This window comes from Puma concolor, chromosome D3 (assembly GCF_028749965.1).
Source record: "Puma concolor isolate L17-30 chromosome D3, mPumCon1.1.hap2, whole genome shotgun sequence".
NCBI classification, from domain to species: Eukaryota; Metazoa; Chordata; class Mammalia; order Carnivora; family Felidae; genus Puma; species Puma concolor.
The window spans coordinates 76,054,857-76,082,470 of record NC_141678.1 but is presented as its reverse complement, the minus strand read 5'-3'; the positions used below and the strand labels follow the sequence as shown (position 1 = coordinate 76,082,470).

Here is a 27,614-nt window from a genome sequence, read left to right as displayed (position 1 = left end):
GGTGGAAGTGGTCAGGTAGGCAGGCCCGTGGCACTGCTGCTGGGTGTGTGTGCGTGGTAAGTGTCTGGGTGTTAGAGGAGGAGAGACGTGGGGCATTTACTATACAGTAAATCAATATGTGCTCTCTTTTTTCAGGCTGAGTAATTTCGAGAGGGCCAGGAAGCAATTAGCTTCCTCACACCTTATTGGGCAGTGTGCGGTTTTCATATTTCCCCCCCTCAATACAGCTTTTTAATAAATTTATAAAACAGCTATATATGGCTTAATTTTCCTTAGTTAATTCTTTTGCATAATTAAATTTAGATTGAAAAGCACTATAAACCAGTCTTCATGTTCAATAAAAGATGAACCAAGAGGTATTTTGCAAACCAAAATAAGAAATACATTTTTCTGTTATTTTATTGTCAGTGACTGCTAAGTGCAACCTGAAAAAAATATATACTACAGTACTTACTTCTATTATACTGAGAACATATAAAAATGTCCAAATACTTCTAAACTGACTAGGAGCAATAAAGAAAAATAAGGTGGTCAAAATATTTTCAAGACATTACATCCATGTATGGATTTAATTCGGTGTAATTATTTATACAATTTCCTATCTAAGCAGTATGTCACAGGACAATAGTGTTCAATCTTTTTTCTCTCCCAACATACTTGCAGAATATGACATATTATGAAATGTCTTACTGTGACAGACAGAATGAGGGTAGCAAAATTGGAGGGAAACAGAGTGCCATAAATATCGCTTGAAAATGTCCTCACGTGGGGCACCTGGGTGGCTCAGTCGGTTCAGCGTCCGACTTCGGCTCAGGTCATGATCTCACGGTTCATGAGTTCAAGCCCCACGTCAGGCTCTGTGCTGACAGCTCGGAGCCTGGACACTGCTTCGGATTCTGTGTCTCCCTCTCTCTCTGCCCCTCCCCTGCTCATGCTCTGTCTCTCTCTGTCTCAAAAATAAATAAAACATTAAAAAAAAAAAACAACCAAAATGTCCTCACGTAATTCAGATGTGTTGCCCCACTCCACACTTTGCCCCTCCCACTTACAGTCAGGAGGCCAAAGTCACCCCCCGGCCTTCCCGTGACTGAAAAACCCATGGAGAGTAGTAGAGAGCTAAGAAGGAAGATCTGGATTCTAATCCTACACCTACAATATGATAACAGTTTGATCTCAGGTAATTAGTTTCCTCATCTAATGATATAAAAAGAGATGGAGAAAAGACCTATTTCTTGAGTTGACAGGAATATTAAATGATAGAACATGCATCACGCCTAACACGTAGGCTAGGGGCAGGCTCTTGATAAATTCTTCTCCATCTTCCGGATTATATAGATATTGTTACTTATTTTCCTCAGTCACAGATATTTTCTTGTATACTATCCTAAGACTTCAAAATGGACTGTTTAAAAGCTTATTTTGAGAGATAGAAGAGAGAGAGGGTGTGCAAGCACACAAGCAGGGGAGGAGCAGAGAGAGAGGGAGACAGAATCCCAAGCAGGCTCTGCACTGTCAGCGCAGAGCCTGATGCAGAACTCAAACTCACAAACCGTGAGATCGGGACCTGTGCCCAAATCAAGAGTCTGGTGCTTAAATGACTGAGCCACCGAGGCACCCCCAAAATGGACTTTTTTAAAAGAGGAAAACTACTGGGACGCTTACTCCTTTTAAAAATATGTAACATAAAGCATTTTACCAAACAGTAAGGAAAACCAGTAAAATGAAAAACGAACGAACGAACGAAGGGAAGGAAAGAAGGAAGAAGGGAAATTATATTTGCTGCCTGGTGGGTGGCATGCTTTACCTGAATGCTTTACCTGTGGGATTTCATTTAATTCTGAAAATAGCCCTGGGAGGAATATATTAGTTTCAATTTTGAAGAAAAGGAAAACCGCATCTCAGAAACCTTAAATAAGCTATTCCAGATCGTACTGTGAATAATGCTAAAATAGGGTTTACCTGACATGAAATCCCCTATTCTGTCCATTATATTCTACACAACAGTTAGTTAAAAATAATAGGCTATGCCATATTCCAGGCTTAAGATGATATCTGCAAAGGATTTTATATTTAATATTGCAAATGAAACACACCATATTATTTCTCAGATGGTAATCCCAGAAACCATAAATTGGGTTCATGACAATCGAGCAAGCGCTTAATCATTTTAACGTGTATGGAAAGTGAAGAGCCTTAACTTGCAGAGCCCTCAAGGAGCACTGAATTGCTTATCCGAATGATCTGCATGTATTAACACACAACAAGAAGACAGACAAGGGCAAACAAGTATTGTAACACTGGTTTTCCAGCCTTTTCCCTGGTAACTCCAGCCTAGTTAAACTAGGCTAGCAATGCTATTTTTCTTCCTCTCAAAATCTATAGAGGGTGAATCAAATGTGAAGGCAAGATCAATTCTGTTCTCAGACAGTAAATGAGCTTAAGATCAGACCTGTTTCAGTTTATGGAGAGAATCTCATTAAGCTAGCTTAAATATGTGTTCACAGGACTATATTACAGAGTCAGGAAAAAGAGAAAATACCCTCACCCACCCCAGTGACAAGCAAATTTCGTGGGTATTGATAGGGTTAACAAAAATCAGTTCCACAGACCACACCATCCACATACACAGCAAAAGCTATAGCGCAAAAATATTTTCACCTGTCATATTTTTATAAAAGTCAAGAGCTGGAATGGTCCAACCTCATTATGATAGATCAGAAAACAGAGGCTCAGAGACGTCGTGTGGCTTACTTTACGGTAAAGGGCAAGAGGTACAGCCCATTCAGAAGCCAAAGCTCCAGTCCTCAAAGACCAGCATTGCCTCTACGGTAACACAAGATCTCCATAACAAATGACGTTCAAGCTGATCATCATTACTGTTTTGATCACAAGCATTTGGCACACTGTCTGGCACGGAGGAGGCATTGAAAATATTTGTGGAATGAATGAATGGACTTGATTCACACTCCACCATCCACATTTTAACTATGTTTCAAGGTCTCAGTTAATTTTTCCTTTATTTCCCAAGCTTTGCTAGTCCCTCCAACCACTGTGTCCCTGAGTTTCTGGAGCACATCTTGGTCATACCATTCCAAGGAATACCAGACTTAGAAAGCTCAGAATTAGATAAGACTTCAAAGATGGTCTGGCACAGAGGTATCCAATCCTGGTGTTTGGGATCACCTGATGAGCTTAATGAAAACTTAAATTCGTGGCCTCATGGAGATCTACAGATGCAGAATGCAGTCAGGTGGCATGGAGTTCACCACTTCGTGGGGCAGCCAGTTCCACTGGTAGACATCTTGTTTGTGATGTAAGATCTCAAACATACACAAAGAAGAATATGGTAAAGCTTGTTGCAACCATCATCCAGCTTCCAGAGTTTGGAGCTCCCGGCCAATCTTGTTTGCATCTGTACCCTCACTCACTTTCCCCAGCAGCTTGAATTACTTTGCAGCAAATCTCATCTACAAATACTTCAGTATATATGTCTAAAAGATTGGGACTTATAATTTCGTATCATCATATAGAAAGTCAGCCTTCACATTTTATTGATTTTCTTTCTGTTGCCCTAACTCTCCCTTTCTTCCCTATCTCTCACCTTCTTTTTCCTTTCCTTCACTTACCTACATTTGTCTCCTCCAATCACAATCCAAATACATCTCTTAAATCTCAATTTACAGGTTGCCCCTCAACCCTTGCTTTCCTGAAAGAAATCAGTGCTTTTGTCCCACGGAATTTTCTAAAATCTGGGTCCTGCTGATTATTCCTACATTCCTCTGTTCCTCTGGCCTCTGTATGTCCTATAAACTGGCTGAACAGATTCAGGTTTGAATTTTTATCTTTACTATTCCTTAAATGTTGCTATGTACTTCCATCCAGAAGTATACAATGTCTGGCTGTCTCCTTTTGGGGGTTATTAAATAGGAGTGATTCCTCAGGTCCATTAATTGATCAGGGTGGTACAGCGGTAATACTCTATTATCCCTTCTTCATTTATTGGCTAGAACACAGTTATAAACAGGAATTTCTCTCATCAACCATTTGATTGTGCTAGGTTACATTTGTACAGAAAACATAGGATAAATGTTTATTTCCCTTTATTTACCAATTTTCAAAATAAGTTAATTCTCCTGCATCATTCAAAAGCGACACTGAAGTTTGTGTGGTATCCCCCATCCTCCCCCTCAGGATCATTTTGAACTCTTGAATCAAAACAAATTTATGTGTTTCTCTCTTTTAATCCACTACTGTTATTTTTATTGCTTTTTTTTACTTTGTTTATGGTATCTTATATACATATATGAATATATAAATTGCTTCTGGATTCTGAATCATTACGTACAGAGGTATGTCCACATCAGATTAGTTTTATTTGAGCAATTGTATGATTTCTTAACAAATATAAATAAAATCTTAAGTAGCATCGTTACCACCAAATAGAGAATAGATTGCATGTTTCAGATTATATGTTCTTAGGCCACTAACATCTGTACTTCTAAACCCGTCAAAATGAGAATAGTTAGAAACAAAACAGAAATTCTAATACCACCTTCTAAAAACTATCTATAATCAAAAAGGGAATTAATACAACATAGAGGTTTCTCAATTGCTTTAGGTATTTCTTAGATTTTAGGCTTAATTTTAACTTTCAGTCTTTTTTCATCAAAGTTCTGGCTTCTACATGCTCTCTAAGCCATACTTATCTTTCAACATCTGTGAGACTATCTACATACTTTCTTACTCTACTTGTAAATAGCTTCCTGTCAATTTTATGCACTCAGAATATTTGCCCTAATATTTATTTCAACCTGCTTCATCCCTTCCAATCTTCTCAATGTTTTATAAAACAAGTTAAAAATTTTACATTTTATAATTCATCTAGAAATGACCACACCACAAAGATTCTAGAATTTTGAAGGAAAGAGCCAAAGAAAAGGATATGTGAAAATAAAGTTTCCTCAGTGAGATAAGGCATTTAAACATGAACTTCACATAGTCACTTTATAATTGACAGCAAAAGACTCCGCACACTGGATTCCTTTCTCCCAGTAATGAAGTCATCTTCGCTTCCACATGTGAAAGGCAGGAATAACCGCCAATCTCTACTTTCCACATGAGCATGTCTTGCAAAAATATAATGCTCCGGGTAAAATCAACAGAGTACCTTGGAATCAAAAGTCCATGAAAAACACATAATTGCCCAAAAAGTTAGGCTAATGTGGTGTACCAAGTCTGGAAGTGATTAAGGGCAAAACACTTCTAATTAATAGCTTCATTAATAGCTGAGGTTTTGAAAAATAATGCTGCATTAAAAATTAGTCTTTGCATTTTCATATTCAAGATAAAAGAGTTCTCTAAGTTTATCAACCCATTAACTTATAAACGCTGCATTAGCTGCACATTAAATGGAAAACAATGAATCATTACAGAGGAGTTCTGTAAATGGCACGCTATAATTTATGTTGTGAACCATGGTAAGGTTGAATCAGACAAGGTCCCAATCAGAAATTTTAAATAAATTACTTTCTGGATAATAGGAAAAAGTGACTGCTTATCACCAGTGAGAAGGCAGTGGGCCTACCGCTGTCGGTAGCACTTTCCTTGAAAATGACAGAACGACCCAAAAGTCAGTTTCTATTAAAAATGGAAAATCATGTCACCTGGTCACTCTTTTACGATCCTAGATACTCACTAGCCATTGCTCAAAATACACCTTACAACAAGAATGAAGATTATTAAAAATAATATCAAACAGATTCCACTTTCATCCAGAGAAATAAAAGACCTCAGGGACCCCCATCATTAGAAAATAGCAGGAGATAAAAGTAGACCAGTAGAAAATACACAACCTCAAAAGGGGACGAGGTACTGCCCAAGAGCATCTTTCCAGGCAAGGCTGTCAGCAATGTGAAATCCAAGTACGAACCCCAGGCACTAATATACGATACCACTAAAGGGCAAGCAGCTTGATATTTAAAAGTCAGAAAGGGAGCTAAGAGTATAGAAATAAAAATCTCCTGGAAGGTGTGTCAGGAAGGCAGCCACGTAAGCAAATGTGCAATAACTTACGTGCAAGGATCTAGATAATCCTAAGCATAAAACACATTGTTCAGAGACTGAAAAATCTGTTGACCAAAGTATTTTCTGCCAATACGGTGGTGAGGACCACACCTCACTTCTGCCACCATGGTACAGGACTGTCATAAATTACTCATTAGCTATATTTTCCTTAAAATCATTTGTCTCTTGTCCAGTTGTTAATTTGGGTTCTAGCTTAGGCCATTTACTTTAATAATCTGGTGCTTTTCTATAGGACAGCAGAGTTGATACTTTACTATTCATTAGGTTGACCCAGGTGAAACTGAAAATATTTTATCGCCTCTGCCTTCAAGAACGGCAACTTCATGTGATACAAACGAATACTTCGTACTTCACGGTCCTTAGGATCACTACACCAGCAACACGCGCATTTAAAGAGAATAATCACATGAGGCTTCCATTTCTGTGCACTTGAGTGACTACATATATAAGATTTAAGGGTGCGTTAAATATGAAAGGCAGTAACTTTTCAACCTTTCACATCTATTACAAAAGCACATTATATAAATATATATACATACGTGTCCTATATATAAATGTCCACAAAGGCAAATTCTACCTTCCAGTTACCAAAATTAACTTGATTGACAACCTATAAGTTCAGTGTAATGATTTCTGGGCAATGAAAACAGCTTGAATGGCAGTGCATAGAACTATATACCTACTGCTATACCTGAGGAGTGGCCACATCAATATTTTAGGACTCTTGCTACTGCCCAGAACTCTTCTCTTCCAGGAAGCAGAGCGGCCTGCTCCACTCAAGCCAACTGCTGTAGGAAAGCTTTGGGAGGTCACAGAACCGGCACTGGAGACGTTCTGAGCAGACTGCTCTGTGATGTGACGGCTGGTCAGGCAAAGCAGAATTTTAAACGAGCTTGGGCTTAATACATTACATCCTCTTGGCCCGAAATTCTTTTCCTGTGCTTACAAGTCTGAAGAATTCTTCATTTGCCAATTGTATTCCCCCACCCCCCCTTAAACTGTTCAACATGAAAACACTAGTAAATCCCCTGCTTGCCATTTTTATTCTTTCTTAACTCACAGAATGCTGTCCCAGTGAACTGACAACTGCAGCCAAAATGGATGGCAATGCAACAATTTACAACATATAATGGAACGGGACTGCCTTTTCTATTTTGGAGAAAATACATTGTAATGTCCACTGGGTCTGAGGATAAGAGATTATAGGAACCATTTCTTCAGTCTGATAAAGTACCTAGTAGCAGGCCCAGAAATCCATAGCAATTAAAAGGCAAATAAAAGTTAAATATAGAATTTGTACATCTATTGTACATTATAATCAAAGATCTGATCTTGTTAGCAAATCATTAATTATTCCTTATCACTAACATCCCTGTGAAGTAGTAGGTAAGTGATGGGACATTACTAGGCCATTGAAATGCAAATTTGAGGCAACAGTTACCAACCATCATTTATTTATCTGTAAATGCAAAATGGGGTTAGTTGTGCCTGGCACCCACAGGCAGGATTCAGGTTTCGGAGGCCTGGTCTGGTTCATCTTGTTTTAAACCCCCTCCTTTCAGCACTATGAGACTACATTGCCTGGAGGTCTATACAGCTATGATAAGGGTCCGCCTCAGAAAGAAGAAACAAAATAAAGAACAATTTCTTTGTTGGTCTCCCAGAACTTATAACACTACAACTCAGTTAAAAATATTTATAGAGGACATGATTAGCTCATTATAAAGGACCAAGTAAAGACTGAAATTTTAGTAATTTGACAGTTCTGACTTATGAGACCGTAGCTTAGAATTATAACGATAAATGATTTCTTCTGGGCCAGTTTTCAATTTGTAGTATCTCAGCTAAAAATCCACGGTTTTCCCCTGCTACTTTGTAATACTGGAGCTGGGCTCTGTAGGTATCTCCTTTGCCAGCCAGTGGAAAATGTTAAGCTTGTCAACGGAGGTTAAGAGTGATCCTGCAAGAGTAGAGACACTTCCCTCCCAGTGAAAATGGCAGACTGCTCCTTCAGAGCTACCCCCATCCCTCCAGCAACTTCAGGACAGGTTCCAAGCTGCCCCTCACCTCCCCTACCTGCGCTGCACCCCCCCCCCCCCCCGCCCGCCAACCCCCAAGGCTACAGCAGGCCACTTCTCCCCAAGCCCATTGGCAAGTTTCTCCACTTCTCACAGGCTAGATGCTTCCCTCTTTGAAGAAGTCCAATCTCGGAGAAGAGTCCTTAGTTCCTTCAGTATCTATCTTACCTCACCTCAGATGAAGTAGTAGCTACTATTTTACTTCTTCTAGTACTTTACCCCTTTCTACCAGGAAGCAATTCTTTATAATCTCCCTGTTCAGATAACTGATGTGGTTTCTGTCTCCTGACTGACACACCTTCCCGTCTTTCCCATCTCCCTTCCAGAATGACCAGAAATCAACACCATATAATTTCCATGGGCAGCCTTTCCTTAGTGTAGGTTTAAGGAACACAATTACTTGTACAGGCTCGAGCAGAACTTGTAAATGTAAAACAAAACATGCCTTAAAATTTTCAGAAATTTAGGCCCATACCTTAGAAGCACACCATTGTATCTCTAATATAAAACTTTAAAAACTTTATCGAGAACTGCATGAAACATCTTTTTCTTTTTTTCCTATGACTAGCAATAAACAAAATTCAGAGTATGGAAATATTTACTCTGATATTTTCTCTCACGTTAATTTCATGTACTACCCTAGGGAAAAACACATCTAGCTAAAACACTGAATTATAGGTAAGAAGTACTGAGATTTCACAGACATGGAATAAAACTGAATGTTGAAAAATCTGCTTTGCCTTCCAAAGCCTACATATTAATATAATGAAATATGCTAAGAATTTCTAATCATTATGCTTTTGTTTTTAAATCTATAAATAAAATCGTACTAAACTTTCTACCCCAGGGTTGCATAACACACTCAGAAACCTTGGAGGGAGGGATATGGAAAAGGAAAGCCATAGAAAAACAGAATTGCTATTTCTAATTGTTAACATCCTCAGCTACTTTGAAATTGCAGTATTACTTATACTACTATGAAATATAAATCTATCTTTATCCTACCATCTCGGAAGAAGAGCTTTTTAAAAACGTCCTATTCTGAAATAATTTTAGACTTGTACAAATGATGCATAAATAGGAAAGAGAATTCATATAGATCCTTTACCCAGCTTTCTCTAATGTCAACTCACATAACCATTATGTGATTATCAAAACTAGGAAGTTAATACTGGTAGACCACTACTGACTAAACTACAGACCTTAACTGAATTTTGCTCACGTCCTTTTCCTGTTCGAGTACCCACGTCAGGATCTCACGTTGTATCTCACTGTCATGTCTCTGTAGCCTCCGGCAATCTATGACCGGTCCTTACGCTTGACTTTCATGCCTTGGGCACTTTTGATGAAAATTGGTCATTTTGTAGATTGTCTCTTTGTCGAGGTTTTTCTGATCTTTTCTCACAATTACATTGAGGCTACGCATTTTTGGCCATAATACCACATAAGTGATACTGACTCCTTCTCAGTGTATCATATCAGGGTGAGTATTTCACTACTGACAACGTTAACTTTGATCACTTGGTTATGGTAACCAATTACAGTGGAGTTCCAATTTCCCTTTGTTATTGATAAATATCTTGAGAGGAGATAGTTTAAGCCTGTGTTAATACACTGCTTTTAGCATCTACTAGTGGATTTTGTCTACAACAATTATTACTGTGGTCTTTGCCTGATGCAGATTTAGTATTTCCTCATTGCTTCTATATTTATCAATTAAAATTCTTCTGCAAGAGTTGTCTCTTTTCCTTTCTTGATAGAGTTAATTAGTGTGGACTCATGGGTATTTATTTTGTTCTAGGGGTTATAATTCCATAAAATATATCATTTATTTTGTTGCTGAAATTATTCCACTTTTGGCTATCGAAAGCACCTTCAGGTTGGTTCCCGTGTCCTTATGACATCTATTTTAAGCCCTTCTTTAAGCCCTTCCTTAAGCCCTTCCCCCATCTATTTTAAGCCCTTCCTTAATTTTTGACATTATAGATGTTCCAGGTTCAACTTGTTTCCCTGCCTCAGTCCTGGATTCAACCACTTCTCCAAGGAGTCCTGGATTGTTTTATTAAACAGTCGTATTTAAAATCAATTTCTGAGCTCTGGGTAGGCACACATTGTTACTGGGATGTCACAGCTCTTAGGCCCTTTCAGTGACCACAGCTAGGAAATATATGACTGCATACTAACCAACATATACACACATATCTATACTTGTATATCTGTCTTCATGCATACTAAAAAACCATGACTTCAACTGATAGCTCAAAATTCATTCTAGTATTTTCCCATACTGGTAACTGGGAAAGCCACTTTTATTACCTCCCGTCACTGTGATTCTAGACCCCTGAATACATATTATTGACTACCAAACTGAATGAAAATATATGCATGTATATTCCTTATTTTTTTGGTTCAACAACATGAAAATAAAGACTAAAGATCTGACTACATACAAATTTTAAATGTCTACCACAAAGAATCAGAAAATGCAAATACGAAACAATAAGCTGAAAAGATGTTTGTATATAGATCTATTTTAAAAGTACCAATAGTACCAAAGTAAAGAACTTGGTATAAAAAATAACACGGAGGACAAAGATGGAGGTGGGCAAAATGGGTGAAAGGTCAAAATGTACAAAATCCCAGCTATAAAATAAATAAGTTCTGGGGATGTGATGTACTGCATGGGGACTATTGTTAATATTACTGTATTGCATATTTGAAAGTTGCTGAGAGTAGATTTTAAAAGTTCTCAACACAAGGAAAAGAATAATCTAATAATTGTGTATGGTGACGCATTCATTAGACTCACTGTGGTGATGAGATTATCCAATCGTTATGTTGTATGCCTGAAACTGATATGTTACATATCCATCATATCTCAGTTAAAAAAAAACCAAAACCACCACAGAACAAGCAATTCATAGATGAACTAAAAAATGGTAAACACAACACAAGAAAACCAACCTAAAATGTTTAAAATGCAAATTAAAGTAACAACAGGTATCATTTATCAACCACATAGGCAGACAAGAAAAATAGTATAGTCAAAGCTGGAAACAAATTACAATTATGATGTTTGGAGGCATGACCCTCTTAAAGTTCAACTGTTTGGGATTTTTTTGAACTTATTAAACCTGTAAATTTATGTCTTTCAGAAAATTTGGGAAAGTTTCAATATTTTTTCTGACTCATTCTGTTTCCTCTTCTTCTGAGTCTCCTGAAAGTCTCTGTGAGACCTTTAGAAATTAAAGAATAGTGCTGAGGAGGAACTGAAGAAGGTATAAATAGTGCCTATTCACACACTGGAAGACAAAATTGTTAACATGTCAACTCTCCCCAAAATTCATCTATAGATTATAGTCAATTCCAATCAAAATCCCAACAGGCTTTTTGCTCATTTATTTTTTTATTTAAAAAAGTTTATTTGAGAGAGGGAGAGAGAAAGAACCATCAGGGGAGGGACAGAAAGAGGGGGACTGAGGATCCAAAGCAGGGTCTGCGTTGACAGCAGAGTGCCTGATGTGGGGCTTGAACTCATAAACCCCGAGATCACAACCAGAGCTGAAGTCGGACACTTAACTTACTGAGCCATCCAGGCGGCCCTATTTATTTTTTAAAAACGCTTATTTATTTTGCAAGAGAGAGAGCGCGCTCATGCAAGAATGGGGGAAGGGCAGAGAGAGAGAGAGAGAGAGAGAGAGAGAGAGAGAGAGAGAGACAGAGGGAGAGAGGGAGAGAGAGAATCCCAAGCAAGCTTCACACTGACATCGCAGAGCCTGACACAGGGCTCGATCCCACCAACTGTGAGATCATGACCTGAGCCAAACTCAAGAGTCAGACACTTAACCATCTGAGTGACCTAGGTGCCCCATTTTTTGCTTTTTTAGACAAACTAACAAATAGATCCCAAAATTTTTGTCAAACCACAAATGACTTAGAATAGACAAAATAAGTTAACAACAGAAGAACTCAAAGGGAGAAACTATCTGATTTCAGTACTTACTCTAAAGCTAAAGCCATCAAGACAATGTGGTAGGAGTGAATAAACAGGGATTAATGACAAGAGGACAGAGGATCTAGAAACAGACCCAGACATCTAAGATCAACTGATTTTCAAAAAAGGCAATTTAATGGCAGCAAAAAAGAAAAATGCTTTCAACAGATGTTGCTTGAACAAGTGAATTTCTGTACCTATATTTCACATCATACTTGAAAATTACATACACCTAAATGCAAAAGCTAAAGCTCCCAGAAAAAAACACGGGGGAAGATTTTTTGAGACTCTGAGGTAGGCAAGTATTTCTTAGAATACAAAAAGCATGAACTATAAAATAACCGATAAACTGTACTTCATTGAAATCAGAGAACTGTGTTATTTGAAACACATTGTCAAGGTAACCAAGAAGCAATCCACAAAATAGGAGGCGATTACTCTTCCCACAGGTGGAAAGGTTTCTCTAGAATAAGTGAAGAGTAGACTCACGGGATAGTACACCCAACTGTTTTCGAAAGCTTAAACCAATTACACTCCACAGCAAGTATAATAAACATTCTATTTGCTCCAAATCCTCATCACAATTTGATAGTCACACTGTAAGCTTTCAGTTTGGTAGATGAGAAATGATAGTTCATTTTGCTTTTAATTTGCAGTTACCTGATTACAAGATTTCTTAGCCATAGGTTTCTTAGCCACTCTTATTCCCTGTGAAGTGCTTTTTCAATCTTTATGCATTTTTCTTCTCTGCATTTATTTTTCCGTTTTTTCTTTTTCCCAAACATAAATGTGTTTAAGAATCTTTTGTCAGTTACCTGTGCTCTAAAGACCTTTCCCTCTGTGGCTTTACTTTTCAGTTTTTTTAAGATATTTCTGACTATAGAAGTTTGTAATTTTAATGTAGTTCAATTATTCATCTTTTTTATTGTTTGGTTAGCTTTTCTGTTACCTGTTTACAGAATATTTCTCATTCCAAGGTCATGTTTTCCCATATCATCTCTTTATTTTTTTTTTTATTTTTTTATTTTAAAAAAAATTTTTTTTTCAACGTTTATTTATTTTTGGGACAGAGAGAGACAGAGCATGAACGGGGGAGGGGCAGAGAGAGAGGGAGACACAGAATCGGAAACAGGCTCCAGGCTCTGGGCCATCAGCCCAGAGCCCGACGCGGGGCTCGAACTCCCGGACCGCGAGATCGTGACCTGGCTGAAGTCGGACGCTTAACCGACTGCGCCACCCAGGCGCCCCCCACTGGAGAGTGTGATGCTAAGTGAAATAAGCCATACAGAGAAAGACAGATACCATATGGTTTCACTCTTATGTGGATCCTGAGAAACTTAAGAGAAACCCACGGGGGAGGGGAACAACAAAAAAAAAGAGGTTAGAGTGGGAGAGAGCCAAAGCATAAGAGACTGTTGAGAACTGAGAACAAACTAAGGGTTGATGGGGGGTGGGAGGGAGGAGAGGGTGGGTGATGGGTACTGAGGAGGGCACCTTTTGGGATGAGCACTGGGTGTTGTATGGAAACCAATTTGACAATAAATTTCATATATAAATAAAAAATAAAAAAAAATAAAATAAATAAAAGAAATAAAATAAAAATAAAAGAAATAAAAAAAAAGTATTATGCTTCTGGCATTCATATTTAAGTCTTTAAATCCATATAGTTTTTTGTGGGTTTTGTTTTGTTAGGGGGGTTAGCTACAATGGCATTAGGTATCCCATTTTATTTTTCTCCCTGTGGTAACTATACCAGTTATCAAAAATTCTATCCTTTATTTCACTGATCCATAATTCTAGATCTGTATAGAATCAAATTCCTATGTCTGTTTAGAAGCATTTCTGTGCTGTCTATTCTGTTCTATAGAGAAGTCTGTTGGTCTGTTTTGCACCAAAATAAGACTATATTAATTACTATAAATTTATAATAACTTTTGATATAAGGTAAAGAAAATCTCTCTTTGTTCTTTAGAAGTGTCATGGCTTTTATTAACTCACTGCTCTGTCCCATAAACTTGAGAATCAGCTTGTCAAGTTTAATAATGAAAACAACAAAGATCATGGGGTGTGTTTTGTTTGGAATGGCACTGAATTTATAAAAATTGACATTCTAATTATATGGGGTACTCCACGCCATAAAGTGTCTATCTCCCTATTTATTTAGGTCTTTAAAAAATGCTTTTTGATAAAATTAAAAAAAATTTTTTGTGTAAAAATCTTGCATATTCTTTACGTTTATATCTGAGTATTTTATATTTTCACAGTACTTCAAAGGTTGGCTTTTTAAATAATTATATACTTCAAAGGATTACAAATGAGGATTAAGAGAGTTAATATTTGCAAAATGCCTAAAACAGTGACGGGTATATATTACATGTTTATTAACTAAAACAAAATAAGTCAAATATTCTATTGATCTCTGGTAAGTTAATTTTAGGATAATTTTGACTAGTTATTAAAACCATGATGTTGGGGGCACCTGGGTGGCTCAGTTGGTTGAGCATCCAATTTTTGATTTTGGCTCAAGTCACAATCTCACGGTTCATGGGATTTCGCTAACAGCATGGAGTCTGTTTGGAATTTTCTCTCTCTCTCTCAAAATAAATAAACTTAAAAAAAAAAAAAGGAATGATGTTGAGATTTTTTATTGTATTTCTGTGAGATTCACATATGAATTTGGGAATAACTAAGACATTGACCACATGGAATCATCCATCAAAGAACTACATGCCTTTTTATTTACTCAAATTTTATTTCCCTCAGTAAAATATTATAATTTCCTCCATATTTCTTAAATTTATTCTTAGCTACAGGGCTTCCTATGGATGTCATAATCATTGAGGTTTTAATATTTATTTTAAAATATAAAAATCTATCGTTTTAATTACATGACTATCCATTCAGTATAAAAATTATTTTATTTTATTATTATTTTTTTATTGTTTATTTATTTTTGAGAGAGAGACAAGAGTGTGAGCAGGGGAGGGGCAGAGAGAGAGGGAGACACAGAATCTGAAACAGGCTGCTGAGCTGTCAGCACGGAACTTGATGCAGGGCTTCGAGTTCTCACAGATCTCACAGATCTCACAAACTGTGAGATCAAGACCTGAGCCAAAGTTGGACGCTTTAAAAACTGCAGTCAGATGCTTAACCGACTGAGCCACCCAGGCGCCCCTAAAATAATTATTTTAAACAAGTATTTCTAGTAAATTTGTCTTATCCTCTAAGTCTTTTGATTATTGGGTAAGTTGGGTATTTTCTGGCATCCACATTCTTTCTATAGTAAAATGCTGACAGTGTGTTTGTTTTTAAACTGGGTTGTCCAGGTTTTTTCCTCCTGGTTTTTAGGGTCTTGCTGATTTGAAGGGTCTTTCAAAAAATCATCATTTTCTACATTTTCTATTTTGTTCACCAGTAGATAGAAAAGCTCCTGATTCTTGAGTGTCTTGCTGACTAGCCATGTGGATACCCTTGAGTATATTATCCACCTTTGGTTTTAAGAGCCTTAATACCATGTCTACCATGAAAAAGCTAGCATAAGGGGGGCAGCATAGCAGCTGGAAGGCTTGGCATTAACCGGGTGAGAAATGAAGGTAGCCAACCAGAGTGATAACAGTAAAGGTGGTAAGAGGTAGCTGAATTTTTTTATGTATCTTGAAGGCAGAGTCAGTAAGATGTCCTGATGGATCTGATGTTTGTCTATCTGTTTTGTAGAGTCTAGCCTTATCTTTGACAGTTTCTCTTTGTAGACACAGTGTGATGCCAAACTTCAACCTCTAAAGCACACAAAAATCAGTGCTTACTGTCCTTTAAGTAGCGTTGAGAGCCCAGGCAGCCACCAACCACCTCTAAGGAGCCCCAGGGCTCTGCGGAACAGAATTTGAAAACCCAAGGTTTAAGGAAGGAACTTATACAAGCATCCAGGTCCTCTAGTGGCCTGGGTGGCATTAAGAAGTTCACCAGCATTTGCTGTACGATCACGGAAGACAGAGGTAGAGCAGTAACACATAGACCTGGGCATCTGACCATTGCACAGAGTCCTAGAAATTAGGTTTTCTAAGGACATGGAAGGCAATCTACAAACAAGTTCACAAAATGTGTCCGTTCACTTCTTACTGGAAGTCTTTTTAGGAGACCTACCAAAAGTTTTGCAGCTTTTGTGTATGTGTATTCTTAAAGTAATCTCTACGGCTCTATGCCCAATGTGGGGCTCAAGCTCATGACCCTGAGATAAGAGTCATGTGCTCTACTGAGCCAGCCAGTTGCCCCAAGTTCTGCAGCTTTTGAAGGGATTAGACTAGCTGTTCTCTATTGTCCCTTTCGGATATAAAATTGTTTGAACTTACAGAATTAAATATATTAACTATGGTGACACTGGAGCACACATAGATGAAGACACACAAATAAGAAAAAACCATTCTACAGTGCTATCAGAAAACTTCAGATCAAGGTTATTTAAAAACTAGAAATAGGAATGTCCTTTGCAAAAAGAAAAAAAAAGGGGGGGTTTGCTACTGGCACTACAATGCTAAGACTTGTCACTGAATCACCTACTCAGGCAGCTCAGTGACAAGAAATAAAGGAAAGTAAAAATTGAAATCAAAATTGAAAACTGAATTAAGGATATTAATATATACGTTAGATGGACGGGAGAGTCTTATGCCAATGTCGCATCACATTCTAGACCAAAACACTGTTATAATGCCTCTGTACTCTATTGTAAGGATATAGATCTCAACCTACTACAGGTGTTACATACAGCTACTGAAATACATTCAACGTAACACATGTCCACAGAGCTCGATATATGTAGAGAATTAATTTTAAAGAGATGACTATAGCCTGGTAAGTTGATATGAGGTACCCATAAGGAAGATGACAGAAAAATACTTTAAAGATGCCCGGCTTCAAACACAGGGCATAACTGTGGGCTACTGGAGCCTATAGAAACAGACAGAAAAATTGGTATAGAGCAATCAAAACAAGATAGCCACGTTCACATGGCAGCAATAAACACTAGCACTCTACAGTATTAAATAATAATACAGTAATAATTTCATAGAACTCTGTGATTTTTATAGAAGTGGTCTTGGAAATAACCTTGTCCAACTTACTTGTTCTATGGAAAAGGAATCTAAAACAAAGTAATAAATTAACAAAAACCAACTGCAAATTGAAGTTATTTTTGGACAACAGGGATGGGATTACATCAGCAAACAGGGTCTATAATGCAAGTGTCAGGTCTCAGTTAAAAATGATAAAGCTGTTATATGAGATAAATTATTTACAAGTAAAAACAAAGGAGTAGTGAAAATTTCCATTTGATCTGAGCTTAGTTTGTTGATGTAGTTAAAATCGGAAACAAAGTCATAAACATATAGAAATTTATCCCATTATAAATAAATTACAAGCATACACAGTGTTTTATTTAAACATTTATATATAATAATGTGGCCATAGAAAAGTATCTTTTCATATAAATCCTCTAGGAACTAATGGGCTTTACCACAAATAGAATCAGCATGTGTTGCAGAAAAGAATTTCCTCGGCTTTGGGGGTAAAATGCATCTGGGTTCAAATCCCTTACAAGACAGATAATTCAAAGGAAGTTATTTTTTTGTAACAGTTCTCTCATATAGAAAATGTTGACACTAATACCTATCTTATAAGGGTCATTATTTTTAATGTTTATGTATTTATTTTTGAGAGAGAAAGAGAGAGCATGCGAGCAGAGAAGGGGAGACCGGGGGCTGGGGGCAGTGAGAGAGAGGGAGGAAGGCAGAAAATCCTAAGCAGGCTCCCCACAGAGCCCGACACAGCTCGAGCCCATGACCTCAAGATCATGACCTGAGCGGAAATCTAGAGTCAGACACTTAACCAACTGAGCCACCCAGGTGTCCCTATCTCATAAGGTTCTAAAGACAACTTTTTAGGGTAGTAATATACACTCTAAATGTCCTAGCAAACAGCTCTTAAAAGGAGCTGTTTCCTTTCCTTAGTCTTCTATGAACATCTCTAGTAACATTAAAATACTAACGTTCAGCTAACACTTAAGTGCCAGGCACTTACCAAGTGCTTTACGTATACTAATTTACCTAATTCTCACAGTAACTTTGTGAGGTAGGTACTATTACTATCCCCATTTTTCAAGTTAAAGAAACTGAGCCACAAAGCACTTAAGGCCACACAGCTACTGAGTGGTAATGTCAAGATTTAACCCTGAGCAATCCAGAATAATAAAATCCCAATAAAAAAGCTGAGCTACCTAAAGAATTAGGTCTGAGAGTGATATAAATGTCATTTATTCACTTAGATTAGTTCCCATTATCTCTTCCATTTTAAATGTAACAAAAAATTAGAGTACATACTGTGCATTAAGGTAGTTTAATGACTGGAACTACCATAGAACACTCAATTTAAAATAACTAAAGGATTCCACAGTCTACTGGATGCCTCTACTCTGACTACACATGAAAATTACCTGTGAAGTTTTAAAAATCACATAGATACCCAAACCCCACGCCTGATTTTTCTGAATAAGAATGCCAGGGAAAGGCTCATTTGAAAACATTCCAGATTTTAGTGCATAGCCAGAGTGAAGAATTACTTTTCTTCTCTTTTTTTAAAAAATGTTTTATTTATTTTCCAGAGAGAGAGAGAGAGAGTACAAGCAGGGGAGGGGCAGAGAGAGAGGGAGACACAGAATCTGAAGCAGGTTCCAGGCTCTGAGCTGTCAGCACAGAGCCTGACGCAGGCCTGAACCCACAAACTGTGAGATCATGACCTGAGCCGAAGTCGGTTGCTTAACCAACTGAGCCATCCAGGCGCCTTCTAAACACGGAAGGTGTATAGCAATGCAAGACAGATGGCATCTGGAACCAGGATGATTTTCTTTCTTCTTCTTTTTTTATTTACTTATTTTGACAGAGGGAGGGGGAGAGAGGGGAAGGGGGAAGAGACATGAAAGAGAGAGAGAGAGCATATGAGTGGGAGAGGAGCAGAGAGCCAGTATCCCAAGCAGGCTCCACACTTGCAGCGCAGAGCCCAATGCGGGGCTCGAACCCATGAACTACAGATCATGACCTGAGCTGAAACCAAGGGTCGGACACTTAACCAACGGGGCCACCCAGGTGCCCCCAAAGGGTGATTTTCAAAGGTAAAATTACAAATGAGAAGTGGTGGTAAAGACGATGAAACGCTGAGTCAGTGCAATGAGAAGAATGAGTGAATGAGGTGGCCCGCGGAGTAGGAAGACAGGAAAGCAGAATTACCGCCAAGTGCCAGTAAGTCAGGGTTAGAAACACGAGGGAAAGCAACACAAAGGAAGTCTCCATGGCTACAGCCCTGCTCAGGGGCTGTCATCATACCATCTGATGACTTGTTTGCATACAGTGAAAATCTCCATTTTTGTTATGTTTATCCTTTTAAATGGCATGATGTGTTCTTCATCCTTGTGGCTACTTTCATTCGTAACTTGCAAGTACCACGAATTTCGTTATTAATTGCAAGTCGTGACTTTGTCCTAATCTTGCTGATAAAACATTTGAAATTTGACTTAACTTTCTTACCTTAAAATTTGTGAAATAAATCCATTATAGAATCAACCTCAACCAATATCAACATATTCATTAAATAGACATTCTGGAGAAAAATCGTCAACAGTAGTAAATGACAACAAAATAAAATCAAACAGTACATAGTACCAGAAAATAAAAACTCTACATAAAAGTTTCATAAAATTAAAATCTTCCTGAGGTAGTGTCTAACTGAGGCTGCCTTCCATTTGGTGGTGTGATAGCTGATCTAATCAATATGATTATAACTCTGTTGTTTTAAAAATTATAATAACAGATAAGCAATTTTTTCCAACAAACTCTTAAGAGTTCTTATCCATTTTTATTTTAATGACTTTCTTTTGAGAACTGAGTGAAACTGTGGGTCCTTTTCCCAGAACAGACACAAAAATGCACACGAACACTGTGTTTTCCACATGTAACATCTGTGAGGTCATAAAAAACCTTGACCCGCTAAAGAACCTGGCATTCGGCATTACAGTATTGCTAAAGACGCACTGTGGGGAAAAATACTCATTTTCTCTAATCAAAATATTTCACACTATAGATGCAAGGCATTTCATAAGTATGGCGATGTGGATTTTGTATATGTTTATATCTCCAGGGAAGCAGCACATCCCCAAAGGATGAGTAAAGAGTTGTTCATATTTACAGGTGACCTGTTACTTGCTGACCTCCCCTTCTTATTTATAGCCACATTTCTGAATCTTACTTGCTTCTAACACAAGACACCTATGTGAAATGGTGAAAATATACTGATTTAGGAATTTCGTTTGGAAGCATCTTTGAGCTTGCCAAGTAGACACCATGAGCAAAGCTCACCCTCCCGAGTTGAAATATTTATGGGCAAGAAATTATCATTGAAACTAAATGGTGGCAGACATGTCCATGGAATATGGCAAGGGTTCGATCCCTCTATGATAGATCAATTGTGATAGATCAATGTGTGGAGATGGCAACAGAACAATATTGGAATGGTGGTAATTCGAGGAAATAGTATCCTCATGTTAGAAGTCTTGGAAGGAGTATAAACAATGGGTGTGTTCCTGGAAGAAATTGACTGCTTCCACGTGCTCCGTCTCCCTAGCACCTATTTCACTACAATATAAAAATCAGGTCGTGCGTTTTCATGTTGAACTTTTTTGTTAAATAAACATTTTTTAATAGTCAAAAAAGAAAATATACTGATTTAAAGTTGCAAGATAGGTGTTCAGACTTAGCAGGATCTTAAAGCATTTAACCTACGCCCTTAATTTATTGTCTACACAAAGAAAAGTTAATCCAATTTCACAAAACTTTGGTGAGTCCTGGGCAAAGGTTCAGTTTCCTCCTCTATTTAGTGATAACAGTAATAGTACCCATTTGGAAGGATTATAAAGTTAAATAAGTTATTATATGTAAAGTACACAGCACAGAGTAAATGCTCAATAATCAGCTATTGCGAATGTGCTTCGTATCATGCTAGGTGTTGGACAAAACAGCTGTCTTGCAGGGTGATAAGCGATGTGTAAGCTGTTGAAGTAGAAAGCGTGTTCAACGGTAGCCCCTCTTTCCGTTTCTGTTGATAGAAAGAGGGAACTAGGGCACACGTAAGTTAGTAACATGCCGAGTGGAAGCCCGGAGAGGCTATCCATCCCCTCACCTCCACAAGTGAAGAACTCACTCTGCCCCCAAGCTCTTGGGGTCAGTGGCTGACAAGTGTTGGTTGAGTCCCTCTGTAGGATTTGCGCTGACATGAAGAGAGCTGCCGCATCCAAGGTCACACCCCTCCCTAGGGCACTGTGGATCCAGTGACTGAAGGACACAGGGATATGAAGGCCAAGCCCTCTGCCCCAATTCAAGGACAGTTTGAAGGGCCATCCTGGTCCCAGAGTTCCCTGGGATGAGCTGAAGCTTCCTAAGCAACTGAAATGCAATTCAACATCTCGCTCTGTCCCATCCTGTTTTTTTCACTACCTAAAAGTATTGATCACAAGAATACTCCTGCACACAAATCTGTCTCAGAGTCTGCTGCCTAGGGAAATGACTTATGCCACTTGCCCAAAGTCAAAAAGCTAATGAGAGATCAAAATGGGATTTACTACAGACGTGCCAGCATAATTCCACAATTATAAAATGAGCAAGAAGAGACGTGACCACATGAAAGAATGAACCAAAGACCTACAGGCATTATAAATACTACCCTAAAACGTCCTAATAATGTCTTTGTGGATCAAAATAAAAATGAAGAATGATCTCTGTTTGAGTTAGCTTTTTGGAATGAGACAGTGTCCATCCCTACACGAAATGGAAAAGGAGAAGGTGATGAAGGTGAATTTCCTGGGATGCTATTTCACTTCAGAAGGAGAGATTAACTGGACCAAAAGGGGCTTTAACGACAGAATAGTACTGCCCTTTATTTTAAACAAGAGGAAACTGCAACCCAGATCAAGGGCACGAGGAAAGAGTGGCCTAGTCTAGGCTTCTTAATTTCCAGAGTCCTTCAGCTTTGTCTTCAATATGCAATTTGGACATTTTATGTGAAGTGTAACTCCCACAAATGATTCAGGTATATTCAAATATAAGTATGAAATGCATTAGAAAACTAAGCATGACTTTTGAATTTGGTGGCAGTGTCATTCTTCCCTCCTATCAATGTGGATAATTGGGATAATGAGAAGTTTTCACAGAACAGAATGGCTTTTCAAGGAAGGTTAGAATTCACTATCTATACCTCTAGGTGCATTAGCAATTAAAGTTCATCAAATATTGTATCTTAATGGCCTTATCTCAAAATGAGGATAATAATGATTATCTCATTCAATAGGTTGCCATGAGGACTAAATATTTAATGGTTGCAATGCATTCTAAATGCCACATAAACAAATAACATAGCAATACATATAGCAACTTCCAGCAGGTTAACATTACAACAGGTTATTATTATATATAACTGATCCAAAAAGAGGCCAAGAAAGACACAAGAACATTTAGACATCTGACTGTTTCCAATCATGGGAGCAAGATTTAAACTGATATTTTATAATTATTAAAATAGGGCAGCCATAATAAGTGAGGAAAGTATCAAGGATATTTTACACATTTTAAACTGGTTCTAATAGGTACCTTTTCATTTATATATATATATTTCTTGCTGGCTAGAAAGCTACAATTTCAATAAAATAATCAATAGTATTATTTGCTAAGAAGCATTATCTTTTGCTCTTCCCACACCTAGTCCTTTATTCAAAATGCTCGAGGAATGAACTTGACTCTAAAACACTTAAATAGTTTCAATGTTTGGGGGAATTTTATTTATCTTGCTTCGGAAAGTCGAGGTGGCATCACGCAAAAGTCCCTCCACGTAGCACATCCCAAGGTTTCCATCCTGTCAGAAATAGGCTTTGGGACCCCATGATGCGTCATTCACCTCCTTGTCTCCTAACAAACCCAAAGAGCAGAACACAGAGACCCTACTCTTCTTTTATCAATTACCAAGGCTTCTTTGAAAAATCTCTATTTCTATTCTACCACAGCTTTTTAAATTCCTGCTTTTCTCCTAACCTACTTCCTCTTTTTCTAGTTATAGTAGACACAATTTGCAAGTGAAATTATTACAGTTAAGAGAAAATACAGAAGCAATATCAGAATTTTGCATAAAGATAAATCGTGATTTGAAAGGGGATAACAGTACTAGTCTGGATAAGTGAGATAATATGATGTAGACTAATCTGCCCAGCAACCAGCCAACAGCTTGGGTGGAATTAGTCAGCAACTCATTAATTTATGATGTTCCTACATTTATGTACAGATACTTCTAGTGAGCTATGTGAAAATTCCTGAGACACAGCATTTGTGTTCATTTTCCTTGCAGGAAAATACAAAATAAGAAAGAATACGTTTAAGATATTGTACAAAACATGCTGAACTAAATCAACAGTCTTCATAATAAGTAACCCCTTGAAATGAAAGCATCATAAGACTTCTCAAGGAATAGATTTAAAAGCACAAATAGTTTTAAGATAGAGTTAGTTTAAAGGATTGATTTTTGGATGCTAAATATGCAAATGAACATGTTCCTTAAAACTGTGAGGGAGAAATTTTCTCTCTTTAAGGAAAAGAATCAAGGATGAAGGATTTCTGATTTTTCAAGGAAAGTCTGTCATGTATTTTTTTTAAATGGATATCAAATAGTTATGGTAAATATTCAATTGAATATATTGAATATATTTACAAGAACAGTATTTCATTTTTCAATGTCCATATTCACAATAGTCTCTAAATTACATCTTTTGCAAATGTTTAAACTTATTATTGAAAAGGTTTAGCTGTTAACATAGAATCGTACGAGCAACCAGACATTTCTTGATCCTCGTGAGAGAGATGGTGAGCAAAAGTTTGAAAACCAGCCAACTAAATCAGGCCAAAGTTTCATTAACTTCTAATACAGTCTAATGCCAAGATTCTAAGAAACTATACACACAAATCCTAGGGTGTCTGGAGTGACATAGAGAAGTGAGCCTAACACTAGGGCCTTTTGTAGAGTGGGAGATTTGATCAGGGAACGTGCAGAACTTGGGAAAAGATAAAGCTACTAGGGGTGAGAGGGAGGGGCCCGCAGCCGGCAGGCCTTGGCAGGAGAGGGAGAGCCGGTGTGCACAGGTGGCAAATGCAAAGCGCATGGGTTTTCGGGTCACTAGACATTTGAGTTCAAGTTTAGATTTTACCACATTTTGGCTGAGCGACTTTGAAGAAGGCTTGATTTCTCTTTTAAAGTTCAAATGAGGGGAGAGAAAACTTTTTAAGTTAAAAAGTAACAGCACGCGTTAGCCAGGTCAGTGGTTAAGCCCTTTGCATCTAGGAGCCGTTAAACAGTAGCACTTTGCATAATGGTCAACAGCACAAGCTCTGGACCCAACAGATTGTGCTGGAACAAAAACTGCCATTTCCTAGAGGTGTGATCTCAGCCAGGGTAAGTAAACCCCTCTGTGCCCAATTAGCCTTATGTGTAAAACAGAGATAACTGAAGTACCCACTTTATAGGGTTATTATGAAGATTAAGTGAGTTAATGTATGTAAAAGAGCTTAAAATCATGTTCAAAGAATTAGTTGCTTTATTACTGTTGGTGGTGGAACTGTTATCATTAATCTCTGATGCTCAATGTCAAATAGAGATCAGGAGGTTACCAACCACTAGTAAGTAGTATTTGTTGTACCAGGAATCTAGAAAAAAAGGAGGGGGGTGGCATGCGGAGACAGGCAGCTAAATCTACAGGAGGGTTTTAATTATAAAAGCTACTAATATGGTTCCATGATTTCACAGCAAAAGTATGTGACAATGATCCAGTGAAGTTTTCTGCTGTCATAACTAACAAAGCAACATAGCTCTTTCTCCCTTGCTTAAAAGCCAAAACCCCCCAAACACACTGCAATTTGTTCTATAAAGAATACCTTGTGATATATTCAGTAGGATTATATTTGGTCCTTACGATAACACGATTTGTTAGAAGTTATTTTGCAATATGGTAGGTAAGGACCCTACCTAATGGAGTTCCAACACTGGAGTACCAAAAGACATTACAAAATATCCTTACTTGTTATTAACATACACAGAACACAAGTTAGCAGGAGGACACAGGCCCTTTGAGCTCTCAATGTAACTAATCCACCCCCACTCCTGACTTTTCAAACCGCATTCAGGACTTGTTGCATAGTTTTACAGAAATTGTTTTAGAAATTAGAAGTCGGGACTAAAATCTTGACCAAAATGTGAGAACACAAAGATCAGAAATGTGCTTTTTAAGAAAAGCATTTTTAAGACCATGGTTTAATTTTTTTTTTTTAAAGTTTGGTAACTATAACCAAAGGGTAATGTGCCAAACAGATCATACTGCTTTCTAACTTCATGTCAGCATTCTGTTTGAGCTAAAACCCGGGATATATTCTGAGGTTCTGTTAACAAATAATGTGTACTGAAAGCAACAGATCAGCGTTAGGAATTTTAAAACTTACAAGTGTGTCTGGCCAGTGAGTAGTTGGATCCACCACTAGTCAAGCCAAATCCCTCAGGAATCTGGCTAGAGCTTCGCGGTCTGGTCAACAATTTGGGAGGTTCAATTTCAGCACCAAATTCAGCTCCTATGACTCCTAGTAAAACAATAGCAGTAGCTTGCTTCCGTCTTTCCTCATAAGATGTGGAAATCTTTTTCATTTGTGGGATACTTGATAAGCAACCTGAAAACCCAAACAGAAGTTAAAACACTATCAATACACAAAGACATATAATTAAAAAAAAAAAAAAAATTCAAGATTACTCCTTCAAGAAAGAACAGTCTTTTTACAAATGGCACTGAGATGTCTGGTTATCCACATGCTAAAGAATGAATCTGGGCTTCCATCTCTCTCTATACAAAAAAATCAATTAAAAAAATCAACTCAAAATAGGTTCACAGTACTAAATATAAGAGTTAAAATAAGAGAACTTGAAGAAGAATATAGATATACCTTTATGATCTGGGGGTAGGCAATGCTTTCTTAGATATGATACCAAAAGCACAAGTAATTTTAAAAGCTTCTTTAATTGGACTTCACCAGTATTACAAACCTTTGCACTTAAGAAGACAAAATCAACTGAGTAAAAAGACAACACACAGACTGAGAGAAAACACTGTCAATCAGATATCTATAAAAGATCTTATCTAGAATATATGAGAAACTCTTACATCTCAATAATAAAAAAGTACAACTTTTAGGGGCGCCTGGGTGGCGCAGTCGGTTAAGCGTCCGACTTCAGCCAGGTCACGATCTCGCGGTCCGTGAGTTCGAGCCCCGCGTCGGGCTCTGGGCTGATGGCTCAGAGCCTGGAGCCTGTTTCCGATTCTGTGTCTCCCTCTCTCTCTGCCCCTCCCCCGTTCATGCTCTGTCTCTCTCTGTCCCCAAAAAAATAAACGTTGAAAAAAAAAAAATTAAAAAAAAAAAAAGTACAACTTTTAAAATGGGTACACAATTGGAATAGATATTTCTCCAAAGATATATAAAGGGCCGGGATGCATATCAAAGAAGCTTAACATCACTGGTCATTAGGAAAATGCAAGTCAAAACTACGAGGAGATATCACTTCACATCCACTAGAAGGGCTGTGATAAAAAGGATTATAAAATGTGCTGTCGAGTATGGATGGAAGAGTATGCATTGCAGGTGGAAATGTAAAAAGGTTCGACTACTTTAGAAAATAGTTTGGCAGTTACTTGTCCAGTTTGGCTTTCTATTTCCTCTTGAGTCATTTCTGATAGCTTGTGGTTTTAAAGGAATTATCTATCTAACTTAAGTTTTTAAATTTATTAAAGTTATTTACAGTACTATCATGAAAATATTTCAGTTATATCATTGCTATGGATCCATTTAAATATTATTTGTGCCTTCTCTAATATTACTTTTCATGCCTTTCTTGATCGGTATTGCTAGAAATTTATATTTTACCAGACTTTCAAAAAATATTTCAGTTTTGATCTTATTATTCCGTTTCTTTCTATTTCACCAACTTCTGTTGTTATTTTTACTATTTCTCCTACTGTATGTTTTCTCTCTGTTCTCTTTGTTTCTAGGTTCTTTTTTAAGTAAACTCTATGCCCAACGTGGAGCTTGAACTCACAACCCCAAGATCAAGAGTGGCATGCTCTACCAACTGAGCCAGCCAGGAGCCCTTCTTTTGTTTCTAGGTTCTTAGGGTAAACACAACTCACTTATTTCCACAATCTTTTATTACAGTTAACAATGCCAGTCACAGAGTTAATATCTATTCTTCTTCTCCTTTAATAACAACTTTGATTTGAACTGAGTAGTAACCTACTCACATTCTTTCAGGGTCCTTTCAAGAACTGACAAAGCCATAGCCTCACTCCTGGC

At 37.6% G+C, this 27,614-nt stretch overlaps 1 protein-coding gene and 1 pseudogene across 5 annotated transcripts in view; one reads left to right on the top strand and one right to left on the bottom strand.

The window, feature by feature from the left end:
* The window catches only part of WDR7 (WD repeat domain 7), a 353,231-nt gene that overhangs the window by 123,796 nt on the left and 201,821 nt on the right, over nucleotides 1-27,614 (bottom strand). For 4 of the 5 annotated variants that reach the window (XM_086683081.1, XM_086683084.1, XM_086683082.1 and 1 more), the window contains one exon: nucleotides 25,722-25,943. The exons of the other annotated variant lie outside the window; for it this stretch is intronic. In XM_086683081.1, the coding sequence (XP_086539207.1) occupies nucleotides 25,722-25,943 (222 nt within the window). The remainder of the gene's footprint in view (nucleotides 1-25,721; nucleotides 25,944-27,614) is intronic. 5 annotated transcript variants of the gene reach the window in all.
* Nucleotides 20,538-20,761, top strand: LOC112868103 (small nuclear ribonucleoprotein G pseudogene; annotated as a pseudogene).